The following is a 16,451-nucleotide window of genomic DNA, read 5'->3' as shown; positions in this document are numbered from 1 at the left end:
CAAAAATAATTTTCAACCTTCTAAAAAAGAAAAAAGAAAAACACCTGTTCTTAGCTGGCCACCGCAGCTAGTGTGCACGTGTGCTTGTAAAGAAGACAGTGTGCTCCCCCCTCGCACAAGAGGAAATGCCTCCTTTAAGGAGGAGGATGGATTTCAACGTCATGAGCAAGGAACCTGCAAATACTCCTCAATATACTTTCTCATTGTTAAGCTTGCATAGGAATGAGGAACAAAGCACCTGTACGCTTTCTAAATTAAGAACTACTGGAAAGATGCCAACTCTTGAACAGTAACTGAGTTTTCCTGGTGTACACAGCGAATTTGCTGGTATATTTATGATGCTGCTGTTAATATTTGTCTATATATGTATGGTTTTGTTGACACAAGGTAAATCATTGTATTAATTTACATTAGAGTTTCATTTTACAGCTGATTCATACTAATGCTAGCACACGTGCTATCGATATGACTGACAATATCACATCATCTTTATTATGGTTCTCGTTCCCAAAACCTCTCTTTCTATCTGTGAATTTGTGTCTGCGTGTGTGCTCAAGACGGTGGATCTTTTGAGGTGAATGAGACAGAAACATAAAAAGCCAGCCAACTGGACTCTCAAGCAAACACATACAAACATGGGAGAGTTATTACTGCTGTGGTTTACATAGCAGTGCCCTGTTTAAAAATACGTCAGCATGCAGAAATGGAAATGCTGCTCACACTGGATATAGTGTGCACCTGTTTCTATCTACAAGGAAGAGAAAAAAATCTACATCGGCTTTTGTAAACAACAAGAGAAGCATTGTTTAAGCTTTTATTTTGGTGTCCACTACAGGAAGAAGTGAAGCCACAAAAAAAATCTTAATAATTTTATCACTGGATACAGGATATCTTAGCTCATATCCTGAGCTGCTGTCAAATTTATTTCCCCAACACACCACATCAAGAACCAATAAAGGTTTCTTCTAACATTTCTTCCCCAGAAGTTGAAGCTGAGTGTATACTGTCAGCACAAGTTACTGTGACTACAACAAAGGAAAAAGATGAAACCAGCAGAATCCTGAATCGTGGAGCCTTGTGTCATCAACTCAAAGGTTAGCCAGAAAGAAAAGGCAAAAACATCAGACCTAAGCACATCTGACACTGAAGTGGAAGAGACAAACTCCGGGATTAACAGCACAGTCAAAAGTAAATATCAAGCCCCTACTGTGTCTTAAGTAAGCTTTTTTTCTGCTTAAAGAAGCAAATTTGAAACGGCAGCAAAGGTTAAGCTGTCACTACCAAAGACACCTTCCTGCATGCTAACGGTTGCTTCCTTTATGTTTAATCATTTTATTCAGGTTCAGGGGGAATCAAAATGTTGGCATTTGAGTTGTAAAGCATGGCCCTTCAAAATATGATGATGAAAAAAATTCAAGTTCTGTATATTCAACTTCATTTTTGGGGGGAAAAAACAAGAAACATACAAAAAGTGCTCGTTGTGTTTGCCTGCATTTAGTTTTCAGTGTTTTTAACTTCACAGGAACGACTGAAACGGGGATACTGTGATATTCACCTCAAGAAGAATATTGGATTGAAACCTGTTCTCTTAACGCTGTTACCAACAAGTTGGTACTTGGTTGTGGGAGGCTGCTAGCTGTCTATGAAACTGATTAGTAAAAACCTCAGATACTGGCTGGCAACCCCCTGACAACCTCAAGTCAGTAAGGAAAAATGTGCATTCCCCAACTGCTTGATGAATGGTTGTTGGCAATCGCTCAGCAAAACTGACTGCAAAAAGGTAAAGCCTCCATGTGATTACTTTGGTCACTAGAAAGTTGCCACTGTCCTCTATAGTTTGCGTGGAAGACGTCCACTCGCCATCTACTCTCTAAGTCAGGGGTGTCAAACTCCAGACCTCGAGGGCTGGTTTCTTGCAGGTTTTAGATATCACCCTGGAAGAACTTCAAGACATGTTAAGGAGGTCATTTAGCCATTTAAATCAGCTGTGTTGGATCAAGGACGCATCTAAAACCTGCAGGACACCGGCCTGAGAGGCCTGGAGTTCGACACCTGTGCTCTAAGTGAAACTGTAAAAAGCATAACTGGAAATGAAGATTCCTCCTTTCAAAGTAAAAGCTGCGCCTTCTAAAAATGAGGCACAACTTTTTTAAGTTTTGCTAGTTGGCGACTAGGAAGGTAGTAGTAGTGTTTGCAGACAAGTCAGCATCTTCCATGCAAATTGTAGGGGACCAAAGCAATGTCAAGGTTTTCACAGCCTGCTCACCAACTGGTTGGGAAATACACATATTTGGCACACTGGGGGGCGACCGCTCTCCCCAGAGGTTGCTGGAGGATTAACCACCGGTCTCTAATCTGTGTGACTGAAGCCTAATGTAAATAAATGTCTCCAAAGTTGATTCAAATTAGCTGTAGGTTTATTTTCAATTTGTCTCAGGGGAAACCGTGACTGAAGTTAACCTCCTGTCCACCAACACTATCATTGAAATGTATTATTATTTGTGTTAACTAAAAGAAAAAATATTTATCCTTAACAAGGAGGAAATACTCTAAATCTTATCTCCTTACTTTTGGCTAAATGTCTTTAGTAAATCTTGTAAGAAGCCAAAAGCAGCAGTTAACTGTAACCGTCACTGGCAATGTGTGTTGAAAGTCAGCGCAGTAGGCACACCGAGTACAGTTCTGTTGTGCTTCTGAAGAATCCGAAGAATGCTTTTACTCTGCAGGCCATCAGACTGAGTCTCTCACAAACACACACACACACACACACACACACATATAACAAGTAGACGGAGCATCATAGCTTGTTTAAATTGGTCTGTTCAACAGATGTGCAATACAGTCGTGAATAAATGTTAGCAAAAGCACCAAGGTATCTTTATAAACATGAGAAGGCACACTTCTGCCTTGACAGGGGCACACGGGAATACAGCGGGTGCCTTTCTTTATGCCCTAATAGAGTTTTGTCTGGGCTGTGCTTGGTATCAATTTGAGTTATTATGCGTGCGGCAGGACTGTTCTCAACGCTGGGAGACAGAGCAGACACCCACACGCATAAACACACACTCACAAGAGCCTCATCAGTCAAAATCCTCGCCTTATGACAGAGGCACAGGAAACAATGATGAATTGATGTCAACGAGCTTCTCTCAGTTCTTTTAGTGGAGAATCACACTCAGTGCTGGTCATCTCTGACCGCAAGTTCCCACTTTTAACACGCACCCACAACATAAAATGCGGTAGACATCAAAAGTGGTCTTCTTTTCTTTCGTCATTGAGTGTTCGGTAAACCTGTAGCAGAACTAAAGACTTTATCTCGTTTCCCACTTATACTGGATTCATTTACAATAGGCTACCAATATACTGGGATCCTTTCTCTGTTCCAAAAACAGCAGGACAGGTACAATCAGATTACGTGTGGATGTGTGTTTGTGTTCAGAGGGAAGTGTACAGAGGGGAAATTTCATGCTTGTGTTCAAGTCCTTGTGCTCAGCAGCTGTACATTCAAATAAACAGAACAAACTGTTAAACCTTCAGCAGATTCTGCACATGCTCTCAAGGTTAAACTGGGAGGAAGTGCTTAATAAAATCACTGAACGTGATAGCGTTTCTTATCTTACGTTTCGCTACCTTGTTCCTGGTTATTATGAAACATTTAGCTATAACTGGAATGTTGGAAAAACACAATGCACCATGCAATATTCTCACAGGTGTCGGTTGCAGCACTGCAGGTGTGCCAGTTTAGATTTCTGTCTCCTTTTCAAGAAAGTTCTTCAAATGAAACTGGACGAGAACACCCTCAAATCCTTTTTTAAGGAATCTAGCTGGAAGCTAACTGAAAGAACCTAAAAATCATGCTTGAATGGCTCAGAAAGAGCAAAACAAACAAACAAGATAAAAAAAATCATCACTGACCATCTAAGTCTAAGCCTAACCGTGCTCTGCTGCAGGCCTTTCAGCTAAGGAAGCGATTTCTGAGTGCCTAAATGCTTCCTAGAGCGCCTGTGATCTCTCGATAATAATCCTAGGTGTACCATGATAATTACAAAGGGAATGCCGAATGTGGTTGCCACGAATTCTAACAGTGCTGCTATGGTAATAAGTACTGGATTGTTGAATGGCAGTAGTAAATGGAAAAGGTCAATGTTTTCAAATAACTGTCTTAAATGCCTCTGAAGTGGTAATAGAGGAGGTTTTCAAGCCTGAGCCACTGTCACTGTTCAATTCAATTCAGTTTTATTTATACAGCACCAAATCAACAACAGTTGCCTCAAGGTGCTTTATGTTGTAAGGCAGACCTTACAATAATACAGACAGAGAAAAACCCAACAATCACGAGCAAGCACTTTGGCAACAGTGGGAAGGAAAAACTCCCTTTTAACAGGAAGAAACCTCCGGCAGAACCAGGCAGACTTGATACATAACTCCAAATGTTTAGGGAGCTCTTCACTGACAGCTGACAAGTATCATGAGGAGAGATTATATATCTTATGCAGTTTTTAAACACAGTGTCTATTTTAGTTTGTTTCTGTGGACACACACTCAGTCGACTGTCCCTTTTTCTGAATTGTGCTCATGTTCATGCCAAACAAAACGAGACAGCAGCGACGTCGTCAGTTTTTGTCTCTTGTCAGTCATTTTATGATTTTACGACATAAACGACACAGCAGATTCTCACACTTGGTCTGGCTTTTACTTCCTTCGCCGCTCACTGATGGTTAGTGTCCACAGAGATGTGTTTTTAATGCTTGTTGCTGAGCTACAGTATTCAAAAGCTGACAGCTAAGCCATTGCCACAACTTTAAGTTCTCTGCTCTCAGAAACTGTCACTGGGGCTCGTTTGCTAACTTTCTATACCATTGAAATGTTTTTGAAAGCAACAGATGCAAGTGACTGCTCTGTCTTTATTTCAGATACACAACGGTTCGCTTTGTTTGTCCAGCCATGCTGGATGCTGCCGATTTGCATAAACTAGCCTAAACTTCAAATTTATGCAAATAAACAGCAGCAAACTAAACACCCCATTTCTCATAATGAAATGTGACAGTACTAGAAAGTGCTGCACCGACACCTAGTAAGACGACGAATAAAAAATGTGGAGAAGTTGGTGCCATGAAAGCTTTCAGTTTGACAATGCTGCTGTACTGTCAGTGAAATGGAGAATATAATCAGTAAGTTTATATCTGCCTGTCATAAGATATATAGCAATTTACTGTGCTGGCCAATCAGTTATGTACAGACGGTCCAGGTAGGTCCTGTATCGTGTACAAACAACCCAGTATCATGACAAAACTCATAACAGGTGGTCCACTGTGTCCATTTCACGTTCTGGAGAGGCAAAGCGCAGAAGCTGTTCCTGCATGCAGAAACTGCATTACCAGTAGGGGGAGATAGTATATTTAAAGCCACAAAGCCGGTAGAGATCATAAAATGTATTAAGTACATTGCAGGGTCCTTTATCAGCAGAAATGATTAAGTTAGGTGACTAATATGTATATAAATGTAAATGTTTGTGTCTGTTTAAACACTTTCCTGTGACTATTTTCCTGTTGGCTTGAAATAAAATATCTCCCTGCTGTTACTGCAGTTTGTGGCAACTTGTACATTACTTGTACATTTCAGGTTTTGGAGAGGCAACGCGTGAAGTGGACATTGGCCTGTCTATTATATATCAGGCTGGTACAAAGAACTGTGCAGATGTCAAAGCAGAGATGAGGGAAACTGTTGGTGCTGCTGTGATAAGCCTTAAATTTGGCCCCACGAATCTGAATTTCATCATCAAATGAAATTCAGATGACAATGAAAGGGGCTTTAAACATCTTAACGGCTTGAAGGCTTCAAACCATTTGGCCTTCCTGCCGTGGTGTCTCACCTTGCTCTGGTCAGTCCAATACAGGAAGTAACCTTTGGGGTCAACTGTCAGAGTCACCGGGGTCACAGTGGTTGAATCCTGTCGTGAAGAAGAAAAGACACGTGTCTGTTTAAATCTGTAAATCAACATCTGAATTTCAACATGAGTGAATACCTCGCTGCAGACAATTCTCTGAGGGAACCAAGATCAAAGCATAGTTTGTTTTATCCACTCGCATACCAGAATTTGAAATGACATCAAATGTGCTGTTTATGTTGTACACATGCACTCAATCCTTTCCTTTTAGGGTACTTTCCACACCACGACCTGGCATCACCGCAAAATGACCAAGCAGCCTGGGGTGTGTTTGCAGTGACTGCAATCACGAAGTGCAGGTTGATTTGGAGTTGATGTTTCAATTTTCCCCTCTTGTAATGGACAAATGCTTTCCCACAGTTACATACAGATAGCTCCAAGTCTCTCTCTCCCACATACACACACACAGTTTGACCCTGAGGCATACATGGCAACACCAGATATTATTGGATGCTTCTATAAAAAGAAAGAAAGAGCCATTGCCTTTTTTCTGTGTCCACAGTGGCTGTGGCTCAGCTGAACAGTAGCATATTGTCCTCTTCAATCAGCCATGGCTGCAAGATCAGAGAGATGAGGACCGCATTTGCTGCACAGAGCAAGAAAATCTTCAAAGTGTCTTCACGAGGCTTCTAATGATGTCCCTATCAGAGCATTTGGAGACAGAGCTAATGGTCTGCATCTGCTCCACACTTGTCTTATTTGGGCGCGACCTTATGCGACTTGCAGCGTAGGATACTGGGAAAGGGTTGGGCTGCAAACAGGACAGCAAAGGAGCCTATGCTATAATGTATTTAACCATTATGAGTCATTTCAGTCATTTCATACTGTCTAAATGTCACAATCATGGTTTATCCAATATAGGCCAACGGTGAAAATACAGGAGGAACAGAGGAGGGGAAAACGGGGAAAGACGAAAGAAGGGAAGCGAGCTGAAAGTAAATGAGCGGCTCGTTCGGTTTTGGAAACAGTTAGGCATCAGAGGCATTTGCTACGGTGACGTTTGCTATGGCAACCCACCATTCCCATGAAATCTATTAGAGACTCAAGAGGAATCGTTTTGGTTCTGTTCACATGATTGCACAATCTTCGCAAGCTTGATTGAATGACAAAAGATGCGGTTCATGTCAATGAATGCATGCCGCATACACACACACACACACACACACACACACACGCACGCACACACACACAGTTTAAAGCCTAAAGGAAAGGGAAAGGCATCATGTTTGCAGTTCTTAGATATAGCATTTCAGACCAAATCTGGCTCATATCTCATGATCTTTGCTCAGCTCGCCATCCACAGTCCAATTTTTCCAATTCAGTTTTTACAGATAAATATCTTTAGAAAAATTCAAGAAAACGATAGCAAGCTAGATCAAAGAATATTTAGCAAGTCATTTATATTTCCAGTAAACCAAGTCAAGAAGTCATTCGGGGGATAAGATGCGATGCAAGTGATGGATTGTCTGTCATGTCTGAGAAAAGAAGAAAGCTCGAGAGCACTGGGAAACTGCCTAATGATGTGAGAGCAGTCATTTTCACCAGCTTCTTTCTTAATGTCCTAGCTCTCCACGGCCACCACTGCAAACACATTAAGCCATTATGGACTCTTAGCAAAGATTTTCTCATGGGTTTTCACATTTAAGCAGAAACAAGAAGTGCTTAAAGCTGGGATTTAACTTCAGAGTGACTATCGGCAGGATAGTACTCGCCAATGTTTTTGTTGTTTTTTTATTGTCATTGGACTATTTTAAGGGATTTGTCTTTAATGGGACAACATTAGGCAGCAGAGTGGCCTGCTTTCTGCTGAATTAAGATGAGATTAGTGATTGACTTGCGAAAGTACAAACACCCTGAAGGAACTGATCCCAGGCAGGAGACACTTCCATTATTTTTAGTGAAGAGTCTGTACCATTAGCATTGGTGCCTGAGGGGGTGTGTTAGAGGGGAGTTTGGAGCTCAGCATATTTCTGTCCTGAATGCTAATGACATATTCTACTACTTTTAAGGGATTTTCTGCTCCCCTGAGGAGCCTGATAATATCTTATTCAATGCACAACCGACCAGAGGGGTTGATATAAGTATAACCTCATAAAAGTCTCTGTTTACACAGACCAAGCATCGTCTTTCACAAATTTGACACCGTGCCCAGGTGTACAGTAAATGATCCTTATAACATGAAGTGTCTATGTGCTGGAGAATCTGAATGGCTCCCTGTGCCTCAACAGAAAGCAGTCATTAATGCTAAATGTGCCATCTGAACTGACAAATAATAACACATCCAGGTAATATTTTACCCGTACCCACGGATTTCATGAGCCACAGAAGCAGCCAGCTGTCGACAAGTGGCAGCAACAAAAATACAAGATGTCTGCACACGTCTGTAGGAGGGAGGTTGGGGAGGTCTGAGGCCTTTGAGGCTTTGGAGAGCTTCTCTGATTGCTTTTCTGCTCCTTTACAACCACCTGCAAGCATCCTGTGCTGGAGTCTGCAGTCACTCTGCTGCTCAAAACTCATGGCTGCTGGCTACGCAGCACAGAACTTTACACTGTTTTTTGCTCAACTCCTCAGGTGAGTTTAAGCATTTTGGAATATATGTGTGACTTCAACTGAGAGAACAAGAAATCTTCACCAGAGTAAAGCTATAAATTAAAGAACATACATATAATTTTCATTTACTGCCCGTACGATTTCCTGCTGAAAGATGTTCAGTTCAACACCCAAAGCAATAAAAAAGAAGAAGAATGATTTAATTCAATCTTTCTCCAGTGAAAATTTATTAGCTTTGCTCTCTCAGGTTGGCTGTTTATCTTCTGTGATTCTTTCCATGAAATGATACAGAGAGGAAAGAGGAAGGAAGGAGTGCATGGGAAAGGAACCAGAGAAAGTACCTGTGAGTATGCCTGCTGTGTTTGAGGTCATATGTTTTTGCAAGGAAAGGCCTGGTGGACATTTGGGTCTGAAGATAGTCCTGAATGTACATGCTAAAAGTACACACACACGGCTGTGAAAGGGGAAACTGAGTCGCATCTAATGAGCTGAAGGAATGGGCGCTCATTAGTAGTTACTAGTTAAGGAAACTTTCTTATTTAAGCTTAAGGTTGATGATTGACAGAATGGTGGACTTGCAAGTGTGCATAATTTCCTCTCTGCCATCTGTACTGACCGCATTCACACTTCCATAACACTGCAAGACTAATGCCATCTGTGCTGCACTTGGTTCACCTGAGCTGAGTGATTCTGAGCATGTATTTGAGAGGATGATCTTATATAGAGTGTATCTTAGTAACCGATTCCTCACTGTCTACGGTATTAGAAAAGTCAAGGCACTATAAAAATGAGTTACAGGTGGGCTAAGCCCTCAGCATTTTCACAGAGCGGTTTAAAATTAACAGATTTCCCAGAACGAAAGTAATGAGGACTGTGACAAAATTCAGATATTCACTCATAAACCAGAGTAACAAGTGGATATTCAAATGGCATGGGGTGTGAAAACAGCTATTCCAGAGAAGCTCTTTCTGAATACAGCTGCTGTAAAAACGAAGGTACAGAAGATGCAAATAACCATCAAGCCATGTTAAACTCAGTTCAGAGCGCAGTTCAGTTGTGAACTTGCCACAAGATTATTAGAGGGAGTGTTGATTTGTGTTGATTTATTGCCTGGGAAAGCAATGTGCCACATAGTGTGGCCATAGCCTCTGTTGCTAAAAGGCTATTACTATTATGTTTTACTCAACAGCAGTGTGAAATCAATTAAATCAAGGTCATTTTACTACAGCTGGACCGACATTTTATATAGAGATGCTACCAAAATAAAAATTCCCTAAAATATTTTTCTTTTTTTTTAATGACCAACTGTTGTGCTTTGATTTGCATGTTGAATGTCAGTGCACTAATTAATTGTGGTTAATTGATAAAAACGTTTCTAACGCAGAGGGGTTAGTGTTTGATTAGATGAGGGGTGCGCACATTCTCACACACAAGCAGCGGTACACGCGCGCACCCACTGGCGCGCACAAATACAAATACTGTACATTGGATAATGTAAAGAAAGCACATGTCAGTAGATACTGTAGCTGTAGCATTTCTTTCAACCACTAACCAGGAAGTCAAACGCAATTAGCTTCTTGTCCGTGCGGTTTCCACTTACAATTAAATCTATCGGCTACTGTTGCACGAGTAGCCTATAGATTGTGTAATGCACAGACTGTGTACATGCAAAACGCGTGCAGAAAATAATCTGACAGTGAAAACTGGGGAGGAGAAAAAAAAGACATTCATCGCTGGCCTGTCTGGCCACTACTTACATCATCCCATTTCATAAATTTGTTGCCCTTTCTTAGGCTCTCGGGTACGGACACTGGCTTGAGCTGCAGCGCATGAACTCCCGGCTGTGCCCCAGCCATTGGCTCATCTACTCTTCTCAACGCACAAGCTCGGGTGGAAATGAGTCACTTCACTCTCCTCTACTCTTGTGTCTCTTCCTCTCCTTTGTAATTTTCTTAAAAGCAGCCTGACGGAAGCCCACTACTGATGCCAGTATGTCATGCCCGCAATGACGGCGGCGGTGGCGCGTCTCGGCTTTGGAGAGCTGCGGAGGCGGACGCAGGCGTAGCGGACCCGGGCAACTCACTGACTGACTGACTGACTGAGAGACATGCAGCTGAAGACGAGGAGAGAGAGACAGACAGAGAAAGAGAGGGACAGTGAGAGAGAGAGAGGGAAAGAGTGAGAGTGGTGGAGAAGGAGGGGGAATCTGAACGAGTTACACGTCTGATGTCAAATTGTACAAGTCAATGCGGGGACAGGATCGATGCTTTAAGTGATCTAGCGCCTCCGTGCGTTGGTGGCAATGCGATGGGCATTTAGTGGCCCCCAAGATGGAAACAAATTAAAAGCTGAAAAAATGAGGGAATCGTTAAATCCTGATTTTTGATGATGAACATTCAAGTAAGAGAGAAAAATCTAGGAACAAATCCTTTTTTCTGATGTTCCTATCAGCTGGGATCGCCACATATAGTCATGTGAAAAAGCTTTTAACATGTCTTACTGCAGTCCCCGGAAAAACTAAGTACACCCTGTAATTCAACAGAACCACATGTATCACTTGAAGTAATCCTTTTGTGTTGGACTCTATCAGTTTCTCATATTGCTGTGGAGGAAGTTTTAAATTCAGATTTATTTTATTTTATTTATATAGCGCCAAATCACATCAACAGTTGCCTCAAGGCACTTTTACCTACTACTCTTCACAACCTCGCTTCATTTCACTGAGGTTTGCAGGCATTTGCAGCTCTCTTAAGGTCCCACCACAGTATTTCAGTCAGGTTGAAGTCTCTATTTTAACTGGGTCATTGCAACACCTTGACTTTGTTTTTTCAACCATTCTGTTGCATTCTGTTCTGGTCATTGCTCTGCTGCATGACCAAATTTCTGCCAAGTCAGTCAGACAGATGGCCTCATCTTTGACTCTAGAATATGGTACACAGAGGAGTTCACGGTCGACTTCATGATTGCAAGGTGCCCAAAGCCTGTGGCTGCAAAACAAGCTCAAATCAACACACCTTCACTGGAAAGTTGGTACAAGGCGTTTGTGCTGATATGCTGTGTTTATGCTGCACTTTATGACCAAATAGCTCCACTTTGATCTTATCTGTCTGAAGGACATTGTTCCAGAAGTCTTGTGGTTTCAGATGCAACTTAGCAAACCTATGACGTGCAGTCGTGTTCTTTTTAGAGAAAAGCCTTCTTCTAGCATTTGCAGAAAAGCCATACTTGTTCAGTCTTTTTCTAATTGTCATCAACTTTAACATCTAACATGCTAACTGTGGCCTGTAGAGTGTGAGATTTAGCTGTTGGGTGTTTTACAATTTCTTTTTTTTATCACAGTATTACCAAACACTTGAATGCTCTATATCCGCAAACTGCAAAAACAGAGGTGCTAATAGTTTCTGATGATAAATTGCAAATTAAAGCTTATTTCTATGTGGATCGTCAGGACCACATTCACCCAGGGTGCGCCTTAGCTTGGTTGAATATTAATCTGGTGCTGGGTTATTGATGCTGCCACGATCAGAGCCTCTGTACTGTGGTACTGGCTAGACTTTTCCAGCTACTCACAGGATTCAATGTCAGTCACTTCCTCTATTTGCTAATATTACATCCCATGGATGGGCTTGGTCCTCCACAACATTTCCTCTTCTTTCTAATCTCTTTCATTTTGCTGCTGCACAGCGCTCTGTCGTAGCAGTTCATCCTGAGAGGCCAACAAGATTCTTTTTGTTTCAGTGGCACTTACTACTATTTGTACTGTGTCCATGTTCATTTTTTAAAGGCTTTTTTGTGACATTCTTTATTCTTATGGATGTGGTGAAATATCAGACATGAACTCCTTGTTCCATCATGATGAGATCATCAGATGGCACATGTGATCTGTTATATTCATACCTGTATCTAGGCTAACAGGTGCTACTGGCTAATTTAAAAAATCAGCTAGACTGCACACAGATTTCTGTTCCAGTGCCCACACATGGCTCTGGGCTTTTTCTTACTTCTTCATGACTAAACTTATTTCCAAAGTTCTGTGAGTGCCTCACTGCCCTTAGGAATTTTCTTGGAGTTTAACTTTCCTGTTAAATAAAACATAAAACTCCTCTGGGCTTTGTACCACCCACATTTCGCATTGTCTGCACTTCTTTTTCAAAACGGGGACTATTTGTGTCGTGCTGGCTTTCTTCCCTCTGTGTTTCTCTGCGGTCAGCTACTAACTGTCACTGGCATGTCAAACTACTCAAAACCTACCAAATTCTGGCTGTTACTTTTGATATCAGTGGTAATAGTAGTTTGCTTGAAATTGCTTCATGCTTTTAATGATTGATTAACTATGACAGTTGAGTCAAAGTCCAGTGACAGCTCAGGGAAGCGAGGCAGGGTATAAATGTGTCTGAGAGAAACAAAGGGAGGAAACATCCGAAGGTATGAGGTGGAGGAAACAGATTAAATGAGTCACATTTTTAATGCGTCAGAATTCCTTGGGAGAAACAACAATAACAACTAATGTACAGGATAGTGTCACAAATGTTTTCATTCCAAGAATTACTCATGAAATTTCCCCTTGTGGGACTAATAAAGGTATATCAATTCATTGTTTTTCTGCTTTTCTCAGACTTCGGTATCCGTTATTTATCTTCCTATCAGCCCTGAGGTTTGACCTACCTCTAAAATCAGCCCTAGCACTTATGTGAAAGTCAAAATTACAGTAGAGGACTGCTGGCACGTAAAAGCACCGAGACCACAAATTTTCCATTACATGTGTTCTGAGCCTTTAAAATGTTATCAAAGTTGTCAGTCGAGTGTTTCTCTTTCTTTTTATATAACAAACAAACAAACAAACAAACAAACAAACAAACTTGTTGCTAAAGGAAACCAAATCAGTATTTCACAGGAGAAACTAAGAAAGCAGGAAACCAACTGGTGGGGTTTCATTTTGTAGAGCCAGTCTTATTCTCAGTTTCCTCATCTAGTTTCTTCATCTAGCTTCATCTATGCTCAACATCTATTTGGAGTACAACTTCACAAATTCTTTGAAAAGATGGCCGTAGGCTACAGCAAGTACAGTTATGTGAAAAAGAACTGTAAATTGCAGAGACTATGGATAATCTTGTCTCACAGAAAGAAGGTTTAGCTCTATCTTCTACTTTTGTCTGCAGGGGTTTTCTCTGGATGCTCCAGTTTTCCATCAGAGTCTAAAGACACAAACTGGGGATTTTAAATTGGCCATAAGTGTGGATGGGCGTATTAAGGGTGTACCTCACCTTTCACCCTGTGGCAGCTGGGATAGTCTCAAATCCACAGACCCTAACTAGGGTAAGCAGTAAGCTGAATAGAAAAAGAGAAAAAGAGTTACACCCCTGCATCTATGATACATTCAGATTAGGTGCCAGTAGTACTTTTTAATTACAACGCCGTAATAATGTAGTAATAGTGGCATAGTAAGCTGGAAGCACAAAGGTAATCATTAACCTATTAAAATATTATAATGCTGGAATTAACACTACATTATGTCTCCAGTGTTCTTTGTTTAAAGGTAACTATGGAAACACTATGGAAACAAGTGTGGTGCTTTTTGTGAAATAACCAGGAATGAGGGCCACAAAATACAAGAATGCCTCCTTTTATTTATCTCTGTGTTAATAACCTATTGACTGTTAGTTAGCCCTGTTAGTTTGTTGTCAAGTGTGGGGCTTTTATTTTGAAAGGGTAGAAGGGAGGTTTGGTGGGAGAACAGGAAACACGGTGAAAGAAACTTCCAAAGAAAGGTAAATTAGATATTTTTGGTCTTAATAGCACATGGTTCATGTGGACCCAAGGCTGGTTATGATTTTGTTTCATGTTGTGAACAATACCAAATAAAATTATTAAGACTCCTCATAGATTTTCTGTATTTGTAAGCGACACAATGTAAATCTGCAAAACTGCATCACAGCATGTTTGTCTGGCATTTATCTTATAGGCTAGAAGAATGGTAGTATTGCTAAAGTGTGATTTACAGGAACTAAGTCTATATAATTACATTATATTCAGATTATTTTGCTGTAAGGGCAACTGTAAATGTTTGTTGTAACAAACCTATTATTTCATGTTGAGTAGATTTTCCAATGACCTCTAACCAAAGATGACTGTTAATAAGTTAATTAAAATAGTATTGATGACTGAATGTCATTATTAATGTAAACTCAAATTAATTTAAAGATAAATTGTCATGGTCATTATGTTAAAATATAAAGGGGTGGGATTAAATAAGCTTATGCTTCTTCCTGCTCCTTTTTGAACATGAAAGTTATTTGTAGTTGTGTGTGCTCGTTTTCCTTTTGTTTTGCTTTGTTCATTTGTCTCTTTTGATTCTATGTTGTTGTACTTTTTCAACATGTTCAAAATAAAGATTTTGATTTTAGTACCTTTATACCTCTTGTAGTGTGATCAGAGCATGGTTTGGGGAGCTACAGTATCTTGTATTTGCACATCAGTAGATATTTTTGAGAACTATGATATGAAGTTAGACCATCATTCAGCCTGTATTGCTGTTGTTATTTATTCACATCACAGTAATGTGAAATATTGTTTCATTCATAATAATAACTATTTACAAAGATAATTTCTGGTCCCACATTTTCAGTTGTAGGAACTATCACTATGAAATGTATGGAAATGTGTAGTTTTGTGTTCTGATGGCCTGTTTACTGGTTATTACAGGTAATCGCCACACTACATGCATGTTAGTCTCACACGGGAATTTTAAAAATACCTTCAAAATACAGTATGTGAATGAATCATTCAATTTCAAGAAAAATCATCAAGAAATGGTGCAAAATTGTAAACAATTTGTCCAGGAGTTGAATTGACAGAAAAGCAAAGAGAAGTGTTGATGCCTACAGATCCCAGGATCTGTAGGCATCAACAATCACAGAGAGTTTGCCTGAATTTGATCTGAACGAGAGGATTGCCAGGAACCACATTTGATGTCCAAAAAGCACATTAGAGCAAAGCTACATTTTACCAGAGAACAACAGGCCCTTTAGAAAAATGTCCTCTGGAAAGACTGATTAAAGACAGGCAGCTTTTCAGGAAGCGATCCCCATATCAACCATTAAGCATGATGGGATAAATGTTATAGTTTGGAGTTCACTGCCCTAGGAGACCAGGGAGCTTAATGCCATTGATTCAACTATGGATTCTCGTTGAAAATGATCCCAAGCAGTCCTTTTAACTTGATGATGATCCTGAGCACTCTGGGAATTCAACCAGGGGGAAAAGGAAGAAATAGCGAGTGTGTGAATGTATGTGTACGGACTATATTTGAGTATTATTTGGTGGTGGTGGTTAACGACAATATCACAGAACGGTTATTCCAAATGTCAAAAGTCAGTAATCATAGTGAAAGGACCCAGGGAGTGCTTCGGTTGATATTTTTGTTTAATAAACTAAAAAGGCAAACGTCCTTTGTGTATATTGGTAAATGGTAAATGGTAAATGGACTGATTCTTATATAGCGCTTTTCTACTCTCCCGGAGTACTCAAAGCGCTCTATACAACATGCCTCATTCACCCAATCACACCCACTCATACAAGCACTTTATCTACACTTAGTGCTTTCTAACTACATTCACACACATTCATACTCCGATGGACGCATCGGAGAGCAAGTTGGGGTTAATATCTTGTCTGTATCTGGAAGCACTGTTTCACACCAGATCAAACGCTTGCTTGTCCAAATATGTCAAAAAGTCAACAGCTTGAACGTGATCTACTTACCTTTATGCATATCTGTAGTTTTTGCTTGTTTGGTTCAAATGGTAAAAGTCAGACTATAATAAAATATTTTTGAGTTAATTTCTGCATTTATTGAGAGGATAAAGTGCTGTTGTCCTGTTAAAGAGAGTTGTAATACCAAGCAAAGAGTTCAGTCCCTCTTTTCAAGGTTGATAATATGGGCGTTTGTTCCGGG

General features: G+C 40.5%; 1 protein-coding gene across 3 annotated transcripts in view; it reads right to left on the bottom strand.

Annotated features, from left to right (window-relative positions):
- Nucleotides 1-10,680, bottom strand: part of plcb1l (phospholipase C beta 1-like) — a 138,904-nt gene extending 128,224 nt beyond the window's left edge. For all 3 annotated transcript variants that reach the window (XR_015720681.1, XM_087851832.1, XM_087851833.1), the window contains exons 1-2: nucleotides 10,255-10,680; nucleotides 5,873-5,950 (exon numbers count right to left, since the gene is read on the bottom strand). Coding sequence is in view for 2 of the 3 variants with exons in the window: in XM_087851832.1 (XP_087707958.1) it covers nucleotides 5,873-5,950; nucleotides 10,255-10,353 (177 nt within the window). In the remaining variant the exon portion in view is untranslated. The remainder of the gene's footprint in view (nucleotides 1-5,872; nucleotides 5,951-10,254) is intronic.
- Nucleotides 10,681-16,451: the final 5,771 nt, after the last annotated feature.

This window comes from Neolamprologus brichardi, chromosome 15 (assembly GCF_056152115.1).
Source record: "Neolamprologus brichardi isolate AB-2024 chromosome 15, ASM5615211v1, whole genome shotgun sequence".
NCBI classification, from domain to species: Eukaryota; Metazoa; Chordata; class Actinopteri; order Cichliformes; family Cichlidae; genus Neolamprologus; species Neolamprologus brichardi.
The sequence above is the reverse complement of the archived record's forward strand: the minus strand, read 5'-3'. Positions and strand labels throughout refer to the sequence as shown.